This window comes from Anabrus simplex, chromosome X (genome assembly GCF_040414725.1).
Source record: "Anabrus simplex isolate iqAnaSimp1 chromosome X, ASM4041472v1, whole genome shotgun sequence".
NCBI classification, from domain to species: Eukaryota; Metazoa; Arthropoda; class Insecta; order Orthoptera; family Tettigoniidae; genus Anabrus; species Anabrus simplex.
The window spans coordinates 182,581,743-182,606,820 of record NC_090279.1 but is presented as its reverse complement, the minus strand read 5'-3'; the positions used below and the strand labels follow the sequence as shown (position 1 = coordinate 182,606,820).

Sequence of the window (25,078 nt, the reverse complement as noted above, 5' to 3'; positions counted from 1 at the left end):
TTAAAATCAAAAGACTACTTCGAATGTTAAAACAATTGTGATTACCTGCACATGAGGAGGTGTTCCAAGAGCATAAATTACAGCATCACCAACATCTTCTGAGTAGAGGCCTGGCAGCTTACGAAATTCCTCTGTATTGTATTTGGGAAGGCTATTCCAGATTTCAGTCCTCACAACTCCAGGGCTCACGCACTGAAATAACATGGATAGAAATTACACTATTATGCAATGGAAATACTTCACAGTCGACTGCACCCATAATCCTGCAACCAATACACATCTGAGGAGTGAATGGGGAAGTAAATGGCAGTAAATAAAACTAGAATTCTATTCCGTGGAGTCAGTTTTAAGGTAAGCGAGAGGGAAGTTCGGGAGGAGATAAATAATGGAACTTCATGATGGTTCTCAAACTTCTGTAAGGAGACAGCACCAAGAGAAGGAGCTTTTTCTTTTGTAATATCTGAAGCCGTCTCTTTTCCAATTTCGACTCAATTTATAAGTGTTAAATTATTCAGTCCGTCACATCTTTTTGACGAGCACTGTGAATTCCATGTGGTATTTAAAACACCATATAGTATTGCCAAATATTGGACTCCTTGTTTGACTGGTTCGCGTCTTCTGATTCGACTCGCGTTGTGACGGAAGTGTAACCATAGCAACCGTACATGCACTGCTTCCTTTGGGAAGGGTGTCATAATAAAACCGTTGTATCATCTCCTGAGGCAAGCTGGCCCACAACTGTTGTAACTGGTCCTTGATGTCCTGGATGCTGGCAATGGGACACAGTTGACGTTTAAGCTGGTCCCACGCTTGTTCTCTTGGGGACAGATCTGGAGATCTTGCTGGCCACGGGTGTACCTCAGCATCACGCAGGCAGTTCATAGAGAGACGTGCCATGTGCGGACGAGCATTCTCCCGTTGCACCCACTGATCTCTATACATGGATGGCTGTTAACTGGGGTAGCAGTATGGCGAATAGAAGATGACTGGCGTAGGAAGATGGCAGCGAGCGCACGGTGCAGTAGACCACGAGGAGCGCGCTTGCTTTGTTTATGCTTAGTTCAGTGACGCCAGGTCTCCTGATTGTAATTCCACGGGTGTTCTGTGCTGTTTGATTGCATACCCCACACATTTACAAAGGAATTAAGATGAAATACATCAATGAAAAATCACTAGTTGGGATATTTCACTCGCTGAATTGAAACCACGTGTTACGTCTGCATGTTAGTAAAATATAAACAAACAAATAAACAAACTACTACGAATTCCTAAATGTAAATAATACATAATATATTTAAACTCTCAAAGTATACATGTCTGGCAGATATAAATTGAGTACTATTTGGAAGAGGTGCAACATTCTCTCTGTCAGTTCAAATTACAATATTTCCTAACATAACGTAATTGTATTGATTACGTACTAAACAAGAGACTGTCAGCATGCCGACGTGTACCTCTACGGAAAATACGCCGCGATATACTTGAATATCCAGCGAAAAACACGCAGTAAACTATCATTATGCCGTTACAGGAGAAGTGGGTGTGGTTCTGGGCTTTTAAATTTCCTGTGGGCTCAGGTTGAATGGCTTCTACAAGCTTCAAACAAGCCGGAATTACTAAAATAAAAACATTTTCTGAAAGAGGAAGAACAGGGCTATTTTTGCATGAATAAAAATAAAAACCGAGTTTTTGGCTCAAAGTACGAAAAATTCAGTCATATCTCCCCTTAAGAATGCATAATTTCGTGGCATACAGAAACTGTTTTTCAATCGCATTGCATTACCGATCGCTAATTGCATGTATTCAGCACCTAAGTTAATATTTGTCGGCCGTTATTATACACTCATTCTTATTGCTATCCCGGAGATTTACTGACCTCAGAATGACGTGTCGGTGTTCCCAATGTCCTTATGCTTTGAGTGAACCTGCCCCTATATTTTTAATTATTCCAATGCGCCATTAATTGTGATTTAAAATTGATTATATTATCATTGCTTCCCCACAAGGAGAGCTCTAGGATGGGTACACCAACATGTTGGACCGCGCGCTCAACTTGGCGTACATTCAGCTGCCATCAGTGATCCATGTATAGAGATCAGTGGTTGCACCACAATATTGTCGCATTAGAGTACCGTTGTACCATCAGATTTCCATCAGTCACTAACCAGCCGTGATCTAAATTCATACCCGATGGTTCTCCACACCACGACGCCGGAAGTAACACCGCTGTGCCTCTCAAAACACCTTGGAAGAATGGGACCTCTCCCCAGGTCGCCGCCATACTCTCAGACGATGGTCATCCCGGGTAGTGCAGAGCTGTGATTCCTCGCTGAACACAATGTGACACCATTCATCAGCAGACCATGCTTCCCGGTCACTGCACAACTCCAAAAGTCAACGGCAACTTTAGTATTGGCGCGGTAATTCCCTAGTCCGGTTGCTGCTAGGCTCCGATCAATGGTGTGGGACAGCGCATGATGTTGCAGGGAGTCCTTTACTTATTCTCGGATGGCAGACGCAGATGTGAAAGGGTTATGCTGTACTTGGTGCCCAATACGGCGATCCCTCCTTGTGGTGGTCACACGTGCTCGACCGGAAACTTGACGACGAGTACGCCTGTCCGTACCTTCTCAAGCAGTCCATCATCGGACCACTGCCACAACCGAAGGCCCCGCAAATGTGTATATTGCACGATTCGACCATCCGGCCAAATGGAGACCGACAATGAGGCCCCTTTCAAAATCTGTCAAACGCTGATTACGCTGTCTCCTACAAGTAAGCAACATCTCTGTGTCTTTCACAGCGATCACTCGACATCTGACCCTGCTAACGCTCTTTATGTACCCTACGAGGTCTGGTAACATCACTAACACCCAGGTCAGTCTAGGAAGGTTGATGATGCTTGTTGTTTAAAGTGGCCTAACATCTAGGTAATCGGCCCCTAATGGTACTAAATGAGACGAAATGCAATGACAATTCAAAAGTACACAATTCATCCACTCACCAGAATTCAAAACGTGATGATGAAGAATGAATGGATGAATATGAATTTAAAGCTATCAGTGGATCCGACCCGCAATGCCTCACCTTCCCAGATAATATATGACTGACCAAGGGACTGCTTGCAAAGCACAATCCTGAATCGATGGCTTGTTGTCTAAAGGGGTTCAATATCCAGGTCAACGGCCCCTCATAATGGCACCTATCGCTAGTAAAGTACAACCATGGTATTTCTCATGTTGCGGTACTAATGAACGGTAGCGTAAACTCACGATGTTCCAAACATTATGGTACTACTCACAAGTATTGTACGTCGTACAGGTAACGCTGACCTATGGTGTTTCTCACATTGCGTCGCCACTCGTAGGCAACGCAAACCCACGGTGAAACAGAGTAAGACGAAGTTGTATGGAAGTAAAAGGGAATACACGGTGCACCTCACATAGGTGTACTAATCACAAGGACTCGTACTATCCCGTGGTGTTCCTCACATAGTGTGTACAAATCAGAAGCAAAACGGACCAACAGTATCACTCATATAGTAGTACTAATGACAAACGTCACTTCGAAAAATGAAGTAACGGATGAAGAAAGACAAGGGCGTGAAAATGAGACTACCTGGGCCTCGAATGCTCTAATACCATCGGGGTCGAAAAAGAACAAGAGTTGATCAAGGGAGGTCGGACAAGATAGATGAAAGTGAGGAGTCTCGCACAAGTAAGTGGAAGCAATGCCAGGACTCAGCTCAGGGCACCGTGGTCGCCAGCATATGCTCCCTAGTTGAGATCCCCAGGGGTCCCTTTTAGTCGCCTCTTACGATAGGCAGGGAGTACCGGGGGTGTATTCTGCGTCCCCCACCCACAGGGCGTAGTCTAGGACGGTCTGGACACGATACCACAATCCTTTGCGGTGATGGCCATAAGCATCGTTGTGACGTAGGTGAGCCTGATGTGATAATGTGAAATATATTTTCATTTTTAATAAAATGGGATATTACGCTACACCAAATTGTAAGAATAACTCAACTGGCGGGATTAGAGTGTTTCGCTTTCCAGTGATAATCAATGGCGAGCTCAATCGGTACGGTACAGAATTGCAGGTGTAATAAGTGCCAACCTACATATTATTTCGACTTACGCAAGGTTAGTAAGTTATTACATTAAAATTATTCAAGAACCATACGTTTATATCAAAGATTTTTATTTGTTCATGGGTTCTATTAACTTATCTGTTATCTTTTGACATCATTTTGGTGAATAGAAGACGGTAGATGGACGGCAACACTGAAGTGGAATTCCATCTCAAAAATATTCCTAATCCACCCAAGTCTTTAAAATGTTTTAGGAAATCTCCCAAACAAAGATATGTGTTTTCAAAAGAAGCAACGAAGGTAATAGGAACTGTATAATAATATTATTGGTGTTTTCTTTTTCGAGTTAACTATCCGAGAGGGGTCATTTAGGACAAGTTAAAGCAGGGAGCCTGGCACAAGTAAGTGGAAGAAATGTCAGGACTCAGCCAAGGGGGCCGTGGTCGCCTACACGTTATTCCAAGTTAAGAGTCTCTGGGGCCCCTTTGAGACACTCTTACGACAGCCAGGGTATACAAGTACAACCACTACCACCACTTTGTACGATTTAGCTGCATGAGTTATCCATAAACTAGGTTGGGTAGATAACATCACTTTCCACGTATATGTGAAGAGTAGCCTATTTTTGGCTCAGAACCCAAAGAAATTACCACATGAATGGATAACAAAAGTTAGCAAACATAATTTAATGCACTCTACTCAAGAGGCATTCAATGATTTTCAACGTGCTGATGTAACCTTTTAGAATCGCAGTACTGCTAATTACTTTCTTAATAAGGAAATGTGGAACGCAATTTACTACAACTATCTTTAAGCACTTTAATATTTCATGTAATAATCATAATATAACAGAGGTGCCGTACAGATTTCTATGTTTCTTTCATGAGATTACGTATTCCGACAGATGATATTAATAAGAAACAGAGTAAGACGAAGTTGTAGCCTACGGAAGTAAAAGAGAATACATGAGCACTTCTGCTGATTCTCGTTTCTCAAAAAATGAAATTCAGGTTCTGTTAATTACCTTCCTATTCAAATAGCCGTGAATGCCTTTGGTTACGCTCACTTTTAAGTTTCATCAGAATGTTCCCATTAGTTATATATTTCCCTGATGTCATTACAGAAAGTGTTTATGAAGTTAGATAGGAAATGGTGGTTAGCCAAGTCCACAGAAACTTAAAAGCTTTACAGTCTTTCTAGCACACAATATCAATATAAATATTACCTGTAAAAACACATTATTAAACAATATTTATATTGAACTTGTGTGTTCGACAGACTGAGATGCTTAACTGAGTCGCCACTTCTTAACAAACAAGTTCACAGAATCGCTGAAAGAAAACGAAGAATTTATGAAATTTTCGAACTCTTTTTTTCGAAATGAAAAATCCTGTAGATACATATTTCCGAATTTGACGAATTTTGTGAAGGCATTGCTCTGTTTACCAATTCTTCTGCTGCAACCGAACGGGTTTTTTTTCTGCTGTTACTATCAATAAGACCAAATTGAGAAGCAAACTAAAACATTTGCCTGTCCAAAATGTTCACACTTCAAAACATTTTATTGCATTGGGAATGCTTTTCAAAGATTAAGAGAAGATCACGTGAAATGCATATGAGTGTATTCTAAAAGACAGGAAACTTTAGGGTAGTGAATGAAGAGAAGAGGCGTGTGTGTGTGTGGTATGTGAACGTTGAACAGAAATGCGTGAGAATATTCATAGTGTTCATATTCTAAACATAAATAAATTACTCTCTGTTCGTAGCCAGCTATAACTGAAAGTGTTTGGATGGTGGTAATTGAGACTGCAACACTGCTGCTCCCATCATAGATATTAAAACCGGTAAGTTCTGATAATTACAAATTTCTCATTTGATAAAATGTTTTTGATAAGTGTACTTCGTTTTCTATACTGTTTTTATGAATAATCTTACTCCATTGTAAAAAGAAAAATGGTTTAGTACTTTTTTCCATAATCTAGTACCTTTTCAGGAGAAATTTAGTATGAATTTTTTTTCACCGGTGGCAATCCTGCTCATCGCGTTACTTCAGATAAGTTTACGGCAACTAAGAGATAGGAAAAGGCAAACTGGGAAGGAAGAACCGTGGCCATATTAACAGCCCCAGTATTAGTACGTTGTAACATTGGGGAGACTTCGGGAAAACAATCTTCAGGGCTGTCGTTAATGCGTTTCGAACCTACGATCTTCAGATAAGATAAGAGTTGGTAACAAACCCGATTAACATACAACTTGTGGAATGCTTTCCAAATTTTTACAGGAAAAATGTTCAATTGTTCAACTCAGTACACCAGAGTATCAAACCGAACTAAGGGAAGCTCCTGACTTCAAAAGCAAGCAACAAACTTACGAACTATTTACCGCTGCGGAAGCCTCTTCACTGATCAACAACCTGGCTAACATCAAAGGGGCCGCTTAGAACTTGAGTTGATTCGCAGAGATAACACGGGACCTGGTAGACATGTTTTGACGCGGAGACTTTTGTACATGAGTTCACTCAGGGCTTACACACTTCTCAAAATGAAATCTAATTTCATTAAAGACACTCACCGTCACTTTCATGTTACTCTTGTGTTCCACGAAATCCTTCCTCAGTCCTTCTGTGAGAGCCATCACAGCGTGCTTGGTAGCGTTGTACATGCCAATTTCGTAGAATATTACACTGTGACCAGCAACACTGTAATACAAGAAGATTAGCTAAAACATATCTCAGGTGAAGAATGTGTAGATGAACATATTACGAATTATCAGAAAACAATGAAGACTTTCGATCTGTCGAAACTCGAAATATAAGGTTTAGAACACTATAACATACCCATTAAAAACACTTATTATTAATAGAATGACATGTTTCGTTCTACAAGAACATCCTCAGATGTTGGAATTCAAGAGGACAAATTGGGGCAAATATTCGTTTATAGGAAGGGGAGTTAGGGATCGGAATAAGTTACCAAGGGAAATGTTCAATAATTTTCCAATTTCTTTGCGATCATTTAAGAAAAGGCTAGGAAAACAACAGATAGGGAATCTACCACCTGGGCGACTGCCCTAAATGCAGATCAGTATTGATTGATTGCTTGCTTGCTTCATTGATTGATTGATTGATTGATTGATTAATATATCCAATCCCTTTTAAACATGTGTATTTATTTTCTAATTAGTCTATTCGTAAAGCCGTGTAGCACTTCTCTTTCTGATGAACAGACTTGTTGCCCCACCATCACTACCACCACCACATTGCCCTACCTCCCATACAGACATGTTTTTGTTAAGCGCCGTACACACATGGGAACCTGATTTACCGATCTCGGTTCGGGGAACCAAGTTCCTGAGCGTCGCTCTCTGCATGCAGCAGAAGGGAATACCAACAACGGTTCGTCCAGAAAGTCATTTTCCCTTTTGAATGTGGTCGAGATGTTTCCTTCTGCTGTTATTCTTTTAGATAAGTTGGGCGTTTTTTGAAAGAAGGCAGACGAAGAAATGCCTGTGTACCAAGCAGTGGTTGCATGATAGAGAAAAGTTGTCTTACATTCATCTTTTAAATAATTTTGAATGAAGTAACTAGAACTCTGAGTTATTTGGTTGTCTAAAAAAAAACGTTATCTAAGCGTGTATTGTCAAAATCGTAAATGTCGGTCTAAACTTTTGGAACACATTGTAGGGCACGCACTGTTCTGAAAGCATTTCATGTTTCATAAATCTCAAATTTTATAGAACTAGTGCAATTAACAGCGTCAGCAAGAATGAAGAGCGATTTCATTGGCAGGGATAAAAGTAGTTTCTAATGGTTAACGCAAAGTCCTGAGGGTTAATACTGAATCCCTATTGGTTTACTTCTGCCTGCATCATTTCCTGTTCCTCGAATTTCACAGGCTCCTCGGTGGGAGCGAATGAGCTCCTGTTGTCTTTTGTGGTTGACCGTATTAGCGGCTACACGTGTTCGCACTGAGTTCCTATCATAAAGGAGAGCTTGACTCTCCAAAGAGGGTAAGAACTCTTGTTTCTTACATACACTGCCAAAAATTAAACATGCAACATCCTCAAAGAATAGGTCATTTTATTCACAGGCGATGCGACAGGCAGTTCATCATTGCAGGAGCATATGATTACAAATTCAGATCAAATGAAACACACATGTCACAGTAAATGGTGCCTAAACAGTGTAACTCCTTCTGGTGGCAATGTAGGCGTGTATTCACGCATGCAAACGATCATAAAGGTGCTGAATGGCATTTTGCGATAAACCTGTCCCAAGCATCTTGCATCGTTTGATGCAATTTGTCAATGGTTCTTGAGACTCTTGGTGAACGCGTAAGTTCCCGCTTCACCATGTCCCGTACGTGTTCAATTGGTGAGAGATCCGGTGATCTTGTCGGCCAGGGCAATTGTTGTACACCACGTAGAGCACGTTGCATTGAAGCAGCTATATGTGGACGTGCGTTCTCCCACTGAAAAAGCACATCACCATCCTGTTGAAGAAATGGCAGTAGCACGAGGACAGCAACCTGTGCGTTGTAGTGGTCAGTGGTTACGTTACTCTGCAGAAACACAAACTCTGACCGCAAATTGTAACTGATGGCCCCCCCACACCATGAAACATGGGGTGGGACCTGGTTTTCATGGGCGAATGCACTCTGGAATAGGCAGCTACGTCATACACTTGCATACTCTCGTCACTGAAGACAACAGAGCGCCATTCCCCTCTCCAGTCGACTCTTTCACAGCGCATTCGTGCTTGGCAGTGTCGTGGTGTCAGTGGTAACCTGACCAGAGGCACATGATATCGTAATCCTGCTGCAAGCAGACGGTTCCCAATGGTTCTTGTTGTCAGAGCAAGTGCAACAGGTGACCGGATTTCGTTCCTGGATGATGTTCGGTCGTCCACCGCTGCTCGCACAATGCGTCTGTACTACGTGGACGTCTGGAGCCTGGTCTACGGGTGTGGGAATGTTCCATAGACCACTGATGAAAGCAGCGACACACCACCGATACATTGTACCCAACAAGCGCAGCAATCCGTCGATATGTCCATCCAGCTTTCCGCGGGCCGACAATAGCTGCAGTTGTTCAACAGAACCACGTGCTCTTCGGCGAGGGAAGGTTGTACCCTAAGATACAAACACTGTTCACCTCTAACCTCAGCACAGTTACTGCCTGCACAGTCAAAACAGAGTGCGCACGGACGGTTCTTCTGAGCGCCATCTTATCGCCGAAGTCCGTGACAAATGAATCACTATCATAACAACACCACAGTACGCACATATTATACCCTGGTGCCACTGAACACAGTCCTTGACGATGCTGCATGTTTTATTTTTTTCGGTAGTGTATGTGGTTGTAACTTCGCTTAAATTTTAAATATAAAACTTTTCTATTAGTTTGTAGGAGCTTGCCCTCTGATCTTGACGAATAGAAATGAATAGTGTGATGATTGCCTCTGAATCACATGTTAACAGACCCGGTATACGTGTTCTCCGCCACCTGCAGCGCTGCAGTCGATATGAAGGCCAAGCAGGCGCGATTGTTGTCGGCTTAAAGCGGAAGCGTGTAAACAGTTTCTGGTCTTTTTCGGTAGTTTTATACGCACAAAATATCTGGTGGTTTTTCGTGAACTGGAAATTGAAAAAGATTTAGTATTTGGCATATGCTTCAATTTACTACCTCATGAGAATATGCCAACAACTTGCTATGTTCCAGGTTACAAGACGGGTTGCGATAAACAGTTAAAAAAAAAAAAAAAAAAAAAAAAAAAAAAAAAAAAAAAAAAAAAAAAAATCACCCCAATTTTTCACGCCAAGTGGTCGAAGGCTACTCCTCAACAAGATGTGTCTTGGAATGATAAAAGTCGTATCTGTGAACTGCATTTTACCACCAAACTTATTCAAAACTCTGACAGTTTCATTATTAACCATAATTCATGGTGAAAAAGTGGAAATACCAAGACAAAGACTCAGACTGGATCCCACAGCAGTCCCACACATTTTTCCGAATCCTCCATAATATTTGTCCTGAAACATCATAGTAAAAATTATGTCCGTATCAATGCGAATCTACTAAATGACATGTTCCCTCCACTCATGATTATTCCATACTGGACTCCTGTAGTATTAGCTGTGTATGTTCTAGTGCTGGTGATAACACAAAGTTAGTGCTGATAATCAGCAGGAATTCATCTCATAAAAGAGAATTAAGTATCTCCAAAGGAAGTTACTAGTTACTGAGCATGTTTACCATTTAAATTAAGTAATTATGTAAGAATTAATGTGTATGACATACGGATTTCTAAGAATAATGTTGGATCATGCCTGCCCAGGTGTAATATGTTTACTGCCTTATATTTCGCAGCATGTACACTAAACAGTTGACATTTTATTTTCAAGTTTATAACTGATAACAGCTACAGAGTTTAATATGCATTCATTTTCGTGTCAAATTACTGAAAGAACACTTAGCGCAACTAAGCGCAAACGTTTAAGGTATTGATTACGTTACTGACGAACATATTTCTGAAGTAATGTCCTTATGTCATTAGTAACTGTAAAATACTTCCTACGTACTTTTCACAGGCTATTTTCAAAACATCACACTATATCTTAATTTGCATCAAACATACATAGTACATGAACATAATCATCAGTCAGTAAACACAATGAACAGTCCTGAAGCACTACAATAATTAATACACGGTTTCAAATCATTTATTTATACTATAAATTCCGAATTAAATTATATCAATTCCCATTTAATGCCTTTGCCGGCAGGACTTAGTGTTTACTGTCTTATCCTTGGCCTTGACAATATGAAAGTGACTAAGGTATGAGCGATGCTAGTAATGCCAATCCTTATGCAGCCAGTCCCTGCTATGAACGGTGTGAAACGTTGCTCATAGGGTCGGTTGGTGTATGCATTTCAGTGGGCTTGGCAGACTGATATGTAATAGCAACTCTGGCTCGGCGAGGAAAGCAACGGGAAACTACCTCACTCCTCATTTCCCTAACCTCTTCAGTGATGCCTAGGCCATCTATGACAACTGATGGCAGAGCTGGTGTCCGGACATTTCGTACCACGGACATTCCGTACCACTTGATTTTTGAGGACATTTCGTACCACCTAGGTCGTTATCTACCTGCCAACGGTTTTCCCGTAATCTCCAAATATTTGCGCCCTGACAATCCGTACCACTTGATGTCAAATTGGAATTCCATTTCCACGCCAGCGGGCGTAACGAGCTTGTCAGGCACACTTAAGAAATCAGAAACAAAACTAATTTACAAGATTTGCTGAAGAATACATCTATGTAATTTTAATAAGACCTATCTGTGTCGGTGCGACATAAAGCCACTAGCAAAGAAATATAGCCTACATCGTATTCGGGCGCAATGTGCCTGGTGAGCATAAGGATGGATAATATTACTATTATTGTGAATATTTATAAAGTACTGCATTGTTTCAGTATCAAGTAAGTACAATAAAATATTCTGATGAACTGGCCGATATGGGCTTGAAGGTCACGCGGAAACAGTTCATTACTGAAAGGTGGAAGTAGTTAAGTCCCCGCGAATGACGAATACGAGATAAGAATTAACACGTGTGCCTATCAGATCAGTTGCGCCCAACGGAAGATTAACATCAGTAGTGGTCACACCGTGCTGAGGCTCCTGCGCCACTAGTGGACAATGGATATACAAATGAATATTTTCATTAGGATACCGTTTTTACTTCGCAATACTTCTTACTCTCTAAAGTGGTACGAAATGTCCTCTCCTAAATATTTTAAAGTCTTTACCTGACACTCCGCAGGTAATCAGCCGGTCAAGTGGTACGAAATGTCCGGTGGTACGAAATGTCCTAGAACCGGCAGAGCTGTTGAGGATCCCACCAGCGGAATCGCTGACGGACTGAACATACATAATTCCCATTTAGAAACACATGTTCAGAGACAGCTGATCTCTATCTATCTACACCAGCGCCGCGTAGTCAAGGAACATATCAATCAACCAGCACAAATCGTCACACTATACATTTCTATTCGTCCTGCCCATATATCGACGATGTAGTTTTCAACTATGATCATCTGCAACTTCTTTCAAACCTTCTTCTTTGTATTAATTTTAATTTATCCACCAGGTTTGCCATCTGTCACTTTCCGTTTCACTTAATGTAATTGAATTTTACTGTTCATCTCCTGCAGTGTTTTAGTTGATGACTTAATCTTGTATTCTTTTGCATCTTTATCCTATTCAGTCCTAATGTATCATATGCTACAAGAGGTGTTTAATTTTTTCTGGCTCAGACTTTCAGTGTAACTTGTGGTGACCTGTTTTTTCATATTTGATACATCCCGCACTTTACGTTCGTAACTTCTTTTGTTTTATATTCAAAGATATAGATGGGAGCATCGCGTAAATGTCAAAACTCGGTATATTCCAAGATGAAAAAAATGAAATGTCGTATGGTTTTTAGTGCTGGGATATCCCAGGACGGGTTCGGCTCGCCAGGTGCAGGTCTTTCTATTTGACTTCCGTAGGCGACCTGCGCGTCGTGATGAGGATGAAATGATGATGAAATTAACACATACACCCAGCCCCCGTGCCGTTGGAATTAACCAATTAAGGTTAAAATCCCCGTCCCGAACAGGAATCGAACCCGGGACCCTCTGAACCGAAGGACAGTACGCTTACCGTTCAGCCAACGAGTCGGACAGTTGGGGAGATGTGATGGTCGAACGAGGTGGATAAAGCGATGTGGTTGTGGCTTCTTGGTTAAGGGTTTTACATCTTTGGAAAGTAATTTGTTTGTTTGCCTAATAATATATACCAACACTTTTTTTTAAAGCTAGATCTTCTTGGTCGGGAAATATTATAAGTCTACAGCTTTAACAAATCTTCAGTTATTGCATCCTACAGACAACGCAAGTTGTAAGTAGACTACTATGTAACCATTATTCTTTTGACACACTTGCAAAGCTACTATATATACATACTGTGAGTGGCAACAATGTTGGTGGTTCAAATTCGTACAAGATGGAACTCATTTACAAGAAGAAGAGAGTGCTGTTGGCGGAGGTTAAACAAGCGTTTCCAGAGGGGTGAAGTTGAAATGGGAATTTAAGCCGGAATGCGAGGTTGAGAAGTGGAGATTTAACGTTTGGTTTGCTGCGGCTTGTAGGTGAGGACTAGGGATCCGTTGTAGGGGTGAATATAGGGCAACGAGAGAGTTATGAAACGGACAATATCTTCGACTGTGGGTGGTAAGAAGAGGGTGACGGTTGGGCGATGTGGGTGGATCGACAGTGGAAGTCTATCTATCAAATGCTTTCATTCCCCACCCTGAAGGGGTGGGGCGGGCCACCTAGAGGGTATCGCCCTCTCTCTGGCCGACAGTGGAAGTGGCTGGGTCCTTGTTTAATTCAAGAGTGAATGTAGCTCGCATGAAGGAGACAAACTCTTGACCACGTACTGACTTCAGATCGATCATCAAATCACTACCGAGTACGACAGTTAGTAAATGGTACTCGTAATAATAATAATAATAATAATATTAATAATAATCGGATGTCCTCAGCTATCGTGTGCAGACATTTCAATTTGGCGCCATCTGCCTGTCTGCTCGTCAATTTCGACGTTCCCTTTTACTCTAGGCCTAAATAGATGGCAGACCGAGTAAACCGAAACTCTCTTGGGCGTCTATGGCTGAGACTTAATGAATCTTGTCGGGTTAACACCAAATGTGTCACCAGAGATCTTTTACATGCCGACATCGTACGACATGGAGTGTCGAATGGACTTTTTTCCGCCCTTCAAAAATCCGACTACCTCTGCCAGTTTTTAACCCGCTATCTAGGAATACCACTGATCCACAGAGGCAGCTTAATGGTACTCGTTGCCACGAAGCTTGCGTTCTTATAGCAACGTATAGATGACGCTACTGGCCTAGTATAGGAAGTCTGGTTGCTATGGTTGCAAGAAACTGACGACGCTAATTTGTCAATATGAACCTCTTTTATAATTGTATGTGAGCACATTTAATATTCTATAACATTATTATACAGTGAGATTCTCTCATCGGTTGGCCGGCAGGCGCGCCCATCTTATCTGCCTCCCGTTGACTCATCACTTCCCGTTACACAGCGCAGCGGCAGCACGGGAATGCCCGCACTTCGCAGTTCAGGTCCGTGCTTAGAACGTGTTAAATGTGGACCTGTCGCTGCAACTGTTCTCGAGTTGTGAAGTGTAACTTCAGAGTATAATTCTCACAATGCATCCATAAGTGTACACGGTAGAGGAAAGGGTATTTACGTACGATTATTATGTGAAAACAGAGTCTGCAGGGAACTCATTAGGCGATTTATAAAACAATTTCCGCCACATAGAGAGACCGTGCAAAAACTCGTAAACAAATTGAGAGGAATTGGTTCTTTACTTGATAAAAAGCGAACCGCTAAAAACGTGTGCTTAACGGGGAAAAGGTACATGAAATGACAGAAAGATTCGAGCATACAACTAGAAAATCCCTAAGGCGACTTGGACAAGAAACCGCGGTTTCGAAGATCTCAGCATGTTAAAATTGAACATATTCCGAAAAAAAAAAAAAAAAAAAAAGCCTCAATTACGGAAGACGAACTTATGGGTCTGAATCGGAGTTTGATAAGTGGTGGTGGTAGTGATTATTGCCCTAACAGAAAGCACAACTAGGCAACCATCCTCTATATAACACAAATCAGAGAGAAAAAATGAAAGGGATCCGACACTTCGAAAAATCAAGGTATCGGCCAAAGTCAGACAAGAGCCACGAAGGGCATGAAAATGAAAGACTCCCTAGGCCTCCATACGTAATGCCGTCGGGGTCGGAAAAGAACAAGAGCCGACCAAGGGAGGTCCGATAGGACAGATGAAAGTGAGAAGCACGGCACAAGTAAGTGGAAGCAATGCCAGGACTCAGCCAAGGGCCTCGTGGTCTCCAACCGACTCTCCCAAGTTAAGGGCTTCTCCTTTTAGTATCCTCCTACGACAGGCAGCCCCATGGTAGGCAACGCTTCTTTGTTTGGTGGCAGCACATCCGGCAGAGGACGGCAATAGCCTCCTCGTAGACTACGATTCTCAGAACTGGGAAGACGATAAGAGAGCGAGGAATCGTTTCTAAGGAAACATACAAGCTAATTATTGATATTGCTCTGTGGGGAGCAATAGAAATTTGAAGTGTTGTCACTTTTCCCGTCCGATCCTTGGCTGGAAGGTCAGCGTTGAGGCCTTCGGTTCAGAGGTCCCCGGTTCGATTCCCGACCGGGTCGGGGATTTTAATCGCGTGTGATTAATTCTTCTGGCCCTGGTACTGGGTGTTTTTGTTTGACCCAACACTCACCTCTTCACTACACACTACAGAAGCGCGCAATAGTGATTACATACCTTCAGATAGGGTCGACGTCAGAAAGGGCATCCGGCCGTAAGACAGGGCCAAATCCACATGTGCGACACAGTTCGCACCCGCGACCCCACAAAGTGTGGGAAAAGCGGTAGTAGTAGAATAACAAGAATCAATTTTCCTGGATTAATTTAGTGTTTAGAAAATCCACACACCGAGCTCAATAGCTGCAGTCGCGTGTCAGTATCCAGTATTGGGGAGATAGTGGGTTCGAACCTCACCATCGGCAGCCCTGAAGACGGTTTTCCGTAGTTTCCCATTTTCACACCAGGCTGTACCTTAATTAAGACCACGGCCGCTTCCTTCCCTCTCCTAGCCCTTTCCTGTCCCATCGTCGCCATAAGACCTTTCTGTGTCGGTGCGACGTAAAGCAACCTGTATATATATACACATCCGCAGGGCTCTTTTCCTATAAAACAAATTCAGGCGTATCATAGTGCTTCTCTATAGGTTAAAAATCGGTACATGAAAGGACTACCTGGAAGTGAGTGGGGTGGGCAGAGAGAAAGAAGCGTAGTTGCCAGGTTTTTTATATTTACATTAATAACACCACCACACAAGTTCTGAAGCGAAAAGACAATATATGGCAACCCAGCGCGTCAATCCACGCGGATTTGACAAGAAACTGTCATCCAGCATTCTGAGGTTTACGTTGGATAGCGCAGGTCTCTCAGTGGTGCGGCTTGAGTCAGAGAATATCCCGCCCCTAGTGTACTGGAACTGTAATTGGCTTGGCACAACACAAGGAAGATCAAGGACGCGCCGCATAGTAACGAAGCACAATAATAACTCTGGTTTCAGTCTCGAGGTAATTCGTAACCATGAATTTGAAGTTTCCCCTTAAAGAAAGAGTGAAGTGCTGGTAGTAATATAAACAGAAATAGAATAGTAATATAAATTACCTTACGTCACAGCAACTTCAAAACTGGCGTCCGTTTGTCAGTATTGTTGTCATTTCATCTTCTCTCCTCGCTCTTTGCAGCTGTTGCAGTTTTTTACTTTCTTTTAAAAAACTAGGGATTTCACGTAAACTATAGGCTTAAATAGCTGCAGTGGAGGACAAGGAGACCGGTGACAATATAGGGTGTATCGTAATTAATAGTGCAAAGTGAAAGATCTGTAAGTACACGATACTAGAAGCAAAACAGTCTTAGTAAACAAGGGTCCGCAAACAAGCCGTTGAACAATTCCTTTAAATACGAGTAAGTACACTGTACCGTCATTGTAACATGTAACATACTTAGTAAGACCGTTTCCTTGTTCGTTAAAAACAACTGCACTTTTATCAAACAACAAGAGCCCAGAAGTTAGGCAAAATGCCTTTTTTTTAAATCTAGGTGGATATATCCAAGTGTAACAAAGACACAAACATGTTTCGAAATAGTAGGAATAATTATTATTTTGCCTGCTTTTTGCCTATTTTAGCTTCCATTTGATAGCTTAATACTTTGTTAAGTTGTTGTGGATATTGTTTGATTTTATTTATGCTTTAAAATTAATCATTCGAAAGAAAATGATATAATTCCAATGAACTGTATTGATAATAAAGAAAAAAACATTTTAGCTTAAAAGATAAAAATTAACATTTACGTAAATGAGGGTTGCCAAGTCACGTCCTTCCTACGTAACATGAAGTGCTGGTGGTGATTATTGTTTGAAGAGAAAGAACAGCTTGGTAACCATCCTCTGACAACGCTAATCAGAAGGAAAATGGAATAGGTTCGATACTTCGAAAAATGAAGGTATCAGTAAAACAAAGGGAAGGAGCACGAAGAGCGCTAAAATTAAAGATTCCTTCGCAAATCAAATACCCTCGGGGTCGGAAGAGAAGACCAAGGGTGGTCAGACAGGAACCTGACACAAGTAAGTGGAAGCAACGCCAAACTCAGCTAGAGGAACCGTGGTCGCCAAGCCACACTCTCAAGTTGAGGGGCCCTCCTCCTCTTACGACAGACAGGCGATACCGTTCACGTTATTCTGTCATTCCCACCCACAGCGGGATGTATGATTAAGTACTAAAATGTGATGCAGATGAGTGTTACGTAGTTAACATTAAAGCATCTTTATTATTTTTGTGCCCAATTTTTGTCATTATAAACGCCTATTTTAATTATTTTACTGCCTATGTTGAGTGCTTATTTGCCTGCCTATTTTTGGCAAAAATAAATGTCTTAACTTCCGGGCTCTATTAATAACTTTTCTGAATGCTGTATTAGTACCTTTCCCTAACTAGGATGACGTTTACACAGAATCAAGTCAGTGGTGGCTGGTAACCTTCATCTCGCAACCGGCTCGTTCGAGGACCCCTCTTTACTAAGACGTACTTACAGCTGCTTCAATTTGAGCTACTAAATGCATTCTGTATAAAGGCTCGCTGAAGCTTTTCTTTGGTGTGATAATCAGATTCATTTGAGATTATATTTTCTGACACATGATCGTTGCTAATACAATGAGTAAATGTGCCATTGTTGCGCCGACAGCTAGCTTCCTGTGCGGTCCGCACTTAGTTTCCTGTGCGGTCCGCAATCTGTCTAGATATGAGCACAGCTCGGATATCACAGCAGCAAAAAATAAAAAATAAAAAATAGTGCATTTAAGTACGCGTCCGCAAGGATTTCGGGGGCAAAAAAGCGTGCTGCTATCCGGGAGGCGACCTCACTTTCAAGGAGGTTCATCTTACAGGATTTTCTCCAGAGGAAGCATCACTCAACAGCTTCGACTACAACTATATGGATTATTCCCCGTCCTACCAGGGAGACCCAAGATACTTTTACCTGCTCTCACCCTTGTGTGTTGACTATGTAAATAATTTGAACCTGTAAATACTTCAAACTGTAAACATTATGTATTACTACTGTATTTATATGTAATGTGATGTCTAAATAAAGTAAGTATGCGTCCGCAAGGATTTCGGGGGCAGCAAAGCGTGCTGTCTTCCGGACGGTTGCCGCGAATGCTGGGTCGGGAGGCGCCCTCACTTTGAAGGAGGTTCATCTTACAGGATTTTCTCCAGAAGAAGCATCACTCAACAGCTTCGACTGCAACTACATGGATTATTCGGCGTCCTACCAGGGAAACCCACGAGACTTTCACCTGCTCTCACCCTTGTGTGTTGACTATGTAAATAATTTGAATCTGTAAATACTTCAAACTGTATACATTATGTATTACTACTGTATTCATATGTAATGTGATGTCTAAATAAATAAAGTAAGTACGCGTCCGCAAGGATTTCGGGGGCAACAGAGCGTGCTGCTATACGGATGGTTGCCACGAGTGTTGGGCGGGGAGGAGCCCTCACTTTGAAGGAGATTCATCTTACAGGATTTTCTCCAGAAGAAGCATCACTCAACAGCTTCGACTACAACTACATAGATTATTTTTAAGTACGCGTCCGCAAGGATTTCGGGGGCAACAAAGCGTGCTGCTATCCGGGTGGTTGCCACGAGTGCTGGGCGGGGAGGAGCCCTCACTATGAAGAAGATTCATCTTACAGGATTTTCTCCAGAAGAAGCATCACTCAACAGCTTCGACTACAACTACATGGATTATTTTTAAGTACGCGTCCGCAAGGATTTCGGGGGCAACAAAGCGTACTGACTTCCGGATGGTTGCCACGAGTGTTGGGCGGGGAGGAGCCCTCACTTCGAAGGAGATTCATCTTACAGGATTTCCTCCAGAAGAAGCATCACTCAACAGCTTCGACTACAACTACATGGATTACTTTTAAGTACGCGTCCGCAAGGATTTCGGGGGCAACAAAGCGTACTGACTTCCGGATGGTTGCCACAAGTGCTGGGCGGGGAGGAGCCCTCACTTCGAAGGAGATTCATCTTACAGGATTTCCTCCAGAAGAAGCATCACTCAACAGCTTCGACTACAACTATATCGACTAGTTTTAAGTACGCGTCCGCAAGGATTTCGGGGGCAACAAAGCGTACTGACTTCCGGATGGTTGCCACGAGTGTTGGGCGGGGAGGAGCCCTCACTTTGAAGGAGATTCATCTTACAAGATTTTCTCCAGAAGAAGCATCACTCAACAGCTTCGACTACAACTACATCGATTAGTTTTAAGTACGCGTCCGCAAGGATTTCGGGGGCAACAAAGCGTACTGACTTCCGGATGGTTGCCACGAGTGCTGGGCGGGGAGGAGCCCTCACTTCGAAGGAGATTCATCTTACAGGATTTCCTCCAGAAGAAGCATCACTCAACAGCTTCGACTACAACTACATGGATTACTTTTAAGTACGCGTCCGCAAGGATTTCGGGGGCAACAAAGCGTACTGACTTCCGGATGGTTGCCACGAGTGCTGGGCGGGGAGGAGCCCTCACTTCGAAGGAGATTCATCTTACAGGATTTCCTCCAGAAGAAGCATCACTCAACAGCTTCGACTACAACTACATCGACTAGTTTTAAGTACGCGTCCGCAAGGATTTCGGGGGCAACAAAGCGTACTGACTTCCGGATGGTTGCCACGAGTGTTGGGCGGGGAGGAGCCCTCACTTTGAAGGAGATTCATCTTACAAGATTTTCTCCAGAAGAAGCATCACTCAACAGCTTCGACTACAACTACATCGATTAGTTTTAAGTACGCGTCCGCAAGGATTTCGGGGGCAACAAAGCGTACTGACTTCCGGATGGTTGCCACGAGTGTTGGGCGGGGAGGAGCCCTCACTTCGAAGGAGATTCATCTTAAAAGATTTTCTCCAGAAGAAGCATCACTCAACAGCTTCGACTACAACTACAACATGGATTACTTTTAAGTACGCGTCCGCAAGGATTTCGGGGGCAACAAAGCGTGCTACTATCCGGGTGGTTGCCACGAGTGTTGGGCGGGGAGGAGCCCTCACTTTGAAGAAGATTCATCTTAAAGGATTTTCTCCAGAAGAAGCATCACTCAACAGCTTCGACTACAACTACATGGATTAGTTTTAAGTACGCGTCCGCAAGGATTTCGGGGGCAACAAAGCGTACTGACTTCCGGATGGTTGCCACGAGTGTTGGGCGGGGAGGAGCCCTCACTTCGAAGGAGATTCATCTTACAGGATTTCCTCCAGAAGAAGCATCACTCAACAGCTTCGACTACAACTACATCGATTAGTTTTAAGTACGCGTCCGCAAGGATTTCGGGGGCAACAAAGCGTGCTACTATCCGGATGGTTGCCACGAGTGTTGGGCGGGGAGGAGCCCTCACTTTGAAGGATATTCATCACGAAGGACTGTCTCCTACGGAAAGTTAAACTTGCTGCATCACTCAACAGCGTCGACCTAATATCCACCTTTCCCTGTCTACAAGTCTGCGTATACCCTCCACCTCGATTTCCCTAAAACCCTCCAACACAGCAAGTTTGCTTCCGTAGGGATGGTGGACCCTTGTCATCACCGCACAACTTCATCGTCGAATAGATCGTCTCAAAGTGTTAGAAAATATTATTGCTAATGTCATATTTTTTTCTCTTTCCAGGTGGTGCTGTCTATGTCCTGCGAGGCTGACTTCTAAATGGTTTGCCACGGGCATGTTATAAGGTTTTTAAATTTTATTTTATTTTAAAGGTACGCGGCCACTTGGAGGAACGAGTCGTCGCTAGCACGGGATTCAAGGACCGACTTCACATGGGGGGAAACTACATGTAACATCCAGAACTATTTCACCATCAATTATCCACGAGGACACCAGAAGTCCCTTCGCCTACATTTATGAAGAATGGCCGTGAATTCCGAGAACAAATATCCAGTGTCTTCAAACAACTCCTGCTATCAAAAAAATGGCTCTCTGGCGTTTACGGCATTGACCATAGCCAGAAGATTCAACATGAGGTACTTAGAACCAACACAAATTCGACCAACTGGAAATAAACCTAGTAATATTAAAGGTGATGCTGTGATTAGACATGTGTGCCAAATATATATTTGCTCTACGTTACCATTTCTCCATAGTACCTCTAAGGACAGTTACCTCAAGTTATGAGAGTGTTGTAAGCAAATAATCTGGAATAAATGAAGAAATTATATCTTGCCTTTTCCTTTCGTATTGTAGGATAGTAAAGGGAAATTTTAAATGGAAGCAAGGGGAGGGCTGTATCGCAAATTTTATATTATCCCATGTATATGTAAGAGCTTGTTATCTCCTGATATAATAATAATAATAATAATAGCATTGGGGAGAGAAGAATGAAAGCAGTATTGTTTGCAGACGATCATCAAATATGGGGGGAAACAGTGAGAGTGAAGTGCAGGAACTGCTAAATGTATGGGAAGAAATTGTCATCTTGTGAAGTTTTCAGCACAAAAGAGTGAAACAAGAATCGAGCGTATAATGGCATGACATTAGGAGGGGAGCAGTTGAAAAGAGCCGAAAGTTTTAAATACCTGAAGAAAATGGGGGAATCAGGATGGACATCAATGAAAGAGGAAGGTGTGCAAATAGAGTCTTTAAGAGAATGGGAGGATTGATATGGAACAGGGATGTGCCCTAGAGATGTAAAGGAAGTATCTACAAGACTTATTTTGTGCCAATTTTGACATATGGATCAGAAACATGTGTGGTGAAGGAGAGGGATAAAAGTAGAATACAAGCAGTGGAAATGAAATTTCAAGGGTGTCGAGTAGGTTTAACAAGAATGGACAGAGTAAGGAATGAGAGAGTTCGGGAAATGGTAAATGAGGTTCCCCTACAGCAAAATATAGAAAAATCAAGGCTACAGAGGTATGGACATGTTAAGAGAATGAGAGAAGGGAGGTTACCAAGAAAGATGTTAGGAATAGAGTTGAAGGGAAGGAGACCTAGAGGAAGAACGAGGGACAGATGACTGAAAGGTGTAAAGAAGAGCATCGAGGCAAGAGGAGGGAACTGGACGACAGTGAGTGAAGAGAAGTGGTTCCAAGCAGACCCAGTCTGTGGTTAGAAACCGCTCCAGATGATGATGATGATGATGATGATGATGATGATGATGATGATGATCTTGTGTCACATGTGCAGCACATGGTCTTCACCGGGCTGCTGAAGCAGTACAGGCTTCCTTCACTGAAGTCAACATCTTCATTTCTTCAGTGAAGAGAGTATTCCTGAAGGTTCCAAGTCGGTCAGTAATGTGCCGCTGCCGCCTTCGCCAGCGCATACAAAGTGGCTAAACATTGCTTCCTATTATACCGATAATTTTGAAGTTGTTGAAGACCAAGATTCTGAAGAAGCGACTTCAGTTAAAGAAACACCAGAAGTGTTGAGCAAATATGGCGTCTGAGAGCAACTTAAATTCATTCGCTCCAATTTGACGAGCTTACGTTCGACGATCAACAAAATGCAAGAAAGAGGACTGTTTTTTCACGTTCGAACTGGAATTGTTTAAGAAGTCGAACGATTCCTAATGAAGTTAGCGAATACATTTTTTCGGAGAAAATGCAGAATATAGTGTAAGAAACTTCGGTCTCCACCTGTGGTGTTGTACAGTGGTGGTGGTGATTATTGTTTTAAGAGGAAGTACAACTAGGCAACCATCCTCTATATAACACTCAGAGGGAATAATGGAAGTGATCCGACACTTCGAAAAATGAATGTATCGGCCAAAGGAAGATAAGGGCCACGAAGGGCGTGAAAATGAAAGACTCCCTAGGCCTCCATACGTAACACCGTCGGGGTCGGAAAAGAACAAGACTTGACCAAGGGAGGTCGGATAGGATAGATGAAAGTGAGGAGCCTGGCACAAGTAAGTGGAAGCAATGCCAGGACTCAGCTAAGGGCCCCGTGGTCGCCAGCCCACGCTCCAAAGTTCAGAGCCCCTGGGGCTGGTGTTGTACACTGCAAAGAAACAATTGACGGTGCCTTGATTCTTGAAGTTTCTGATTTCATTAAGTTGGAGTATGCTCTATTTGTGGCATGTGATCTAGAGATAGCTTTCCGGAGTATTAAAAACTCTTTTAGTAAAAATAGGCGCAGGTTTGTGCTTCAGTATTTGTTGCATCACGCTGAGCAATCAAGACTTTTGAATTTCATTGAGCAAATGGAGCGTTCTTTGTGGGACGTTGTGTTATTTTGGCAATATTCAAAGTGTACAATTTTCCTTTTATGGCGTGAACTGCTCACTGACATCAAATTTGTTTGTTTCTAATGCACGTTTTGAGCATTTTAGTGTATATTTTGGGATTTTCAAGTCCATTACTATCCGAAGCCCGGTACTGAAGTTCTTAAGGAGCAGGATGCGGTGGGTGGTAGGGGCAATGAACCTCCGAATTTCCCGGCGCATCGTCTTCCTGGGATGACTCTGTAGATGATGTCCTGCCACCCAGTTCTCACAGAGGTGCCGTGTATGCGCTTTTTTCGTATATTCATAACGTAGCTCCTTCCCAGTCGTGAGGGCACTGGTGGTGATTATTGTTTCAAGAGGAAGTACAACTGTGAACCATCCTCTAACACTAATATTGGTGATTATTGTTTCAAGAGGAAGTACAATTGTGAACCATCCTCTAACACTAATATTGGTGATTATTGTTTCAAGAGGAAGTACAACTGTGAACCATCCTCTAACACTGATGGTGGTGGTGATTATTGTTTCAAGAGGAAGTACAACTGTGAACCATCCTCTAACACTAATATTGGTGATTATTGTTTCAAGAGGAAGTACAACTGTGAACCATCATCTAACACTAACATTGGTGGTGATTATTGTTTCAAGAGGAAGTACAACTGTGAAATTCCAAAATGTTATATACATACATTCGCACTCCAAAAAAATTCCCCTAGAACCCCCCTAACAATATTTTCCAAACATACTGTTTTTAGCAGGTATGCTTTATTTTTCCTTCTGTAATCAAACTAGAGACAAAGCATACAATAATAATGTTTAAATTCCCACCCCGAACTACACAAACGACCCCATAAACGGACGAGTTGGCATTGCGGTTAGGAGCGCGTAGCTGTGAGCTTGCATCCAGGAGATAGTGGGTTCGAACCCCACTGTCGGCAGGCCTGAAGATGGTTTTCCGTGGTTTCCCATTTCCATACCAGGACCTCAATTAAGACCATGGCGGCTTCCTTCCCACTCCTAGACCTTACCTATCCCATCGTCGCCACAAGACCTATGTGTATCGATGTGACGTAAAGCTAATTGCAAGAAAAGGACCCCAAGGATAAAATGTTTTTCCCACATTTTAATTTTTTTATTGTCATGTTTTGTTCTCTAAGAGCCTATTAAATACAAAAAGATCTAAATTGGTCTGGGGACTGGAAATGAAATGAAATGGCGTATGGCCATGCCGGGAGTGTCCGAGGACAAGTTTGACTCGCCAGATGCAGGTCTTTTGTTTTCACGCCATAGGCGACTTGCGCGTCGTGATGAAGATGAAATGATGATGAAAACGACACAATAAACCCAGCACCCGTGCCAACGGAATTAACCATGTATGGTTAAAATCCCGATCCTGACGAAAATCGAACCCAGGACTCCTGTGACCAAAGGCAAGCGAGGTGACCATTTAGCCATGGAGCCGGACTGAGGACTGAAGAGATGATGTAAACTTTTGGTTACTCTTGGATTATTTAGAATGGGAC

At 42.5% G+C, this 25,078-nt stretch overlaps 1 protein-coding gene across 2 annotated transcripts in view; it reads right to left on the bottom strand.

Moving 5' to 3' along the window:
- The window catches only part of LOC136886232 (farnesol dehydrogenase), a 191,709-nt gene that overhangs the window by 152,022 nt on the left and 14,609 nt on the right, over positions 1-25,078 (bottom strand). The window contains exons 4-5 of one of the 2 annotated variants that reach the window (XM_067158969.2): positions 6,662-6,788; positions 46-192 (exon numbers count right to left, since the gene is read on the bottom strand). The exons of the other annotated variant lie outside the window; for it this stretch is intronic. Coding sequence (XP_067015070.2) covers positions 46-192; positions 6,662-6,788 — 274 coding nt within the window. The remainder of the gene's footprint in view (positions 1-45; positions 193-6,661; positions 6,789-25,078) is intronic. 2 annotated transcript variants of the gene reach the window in all.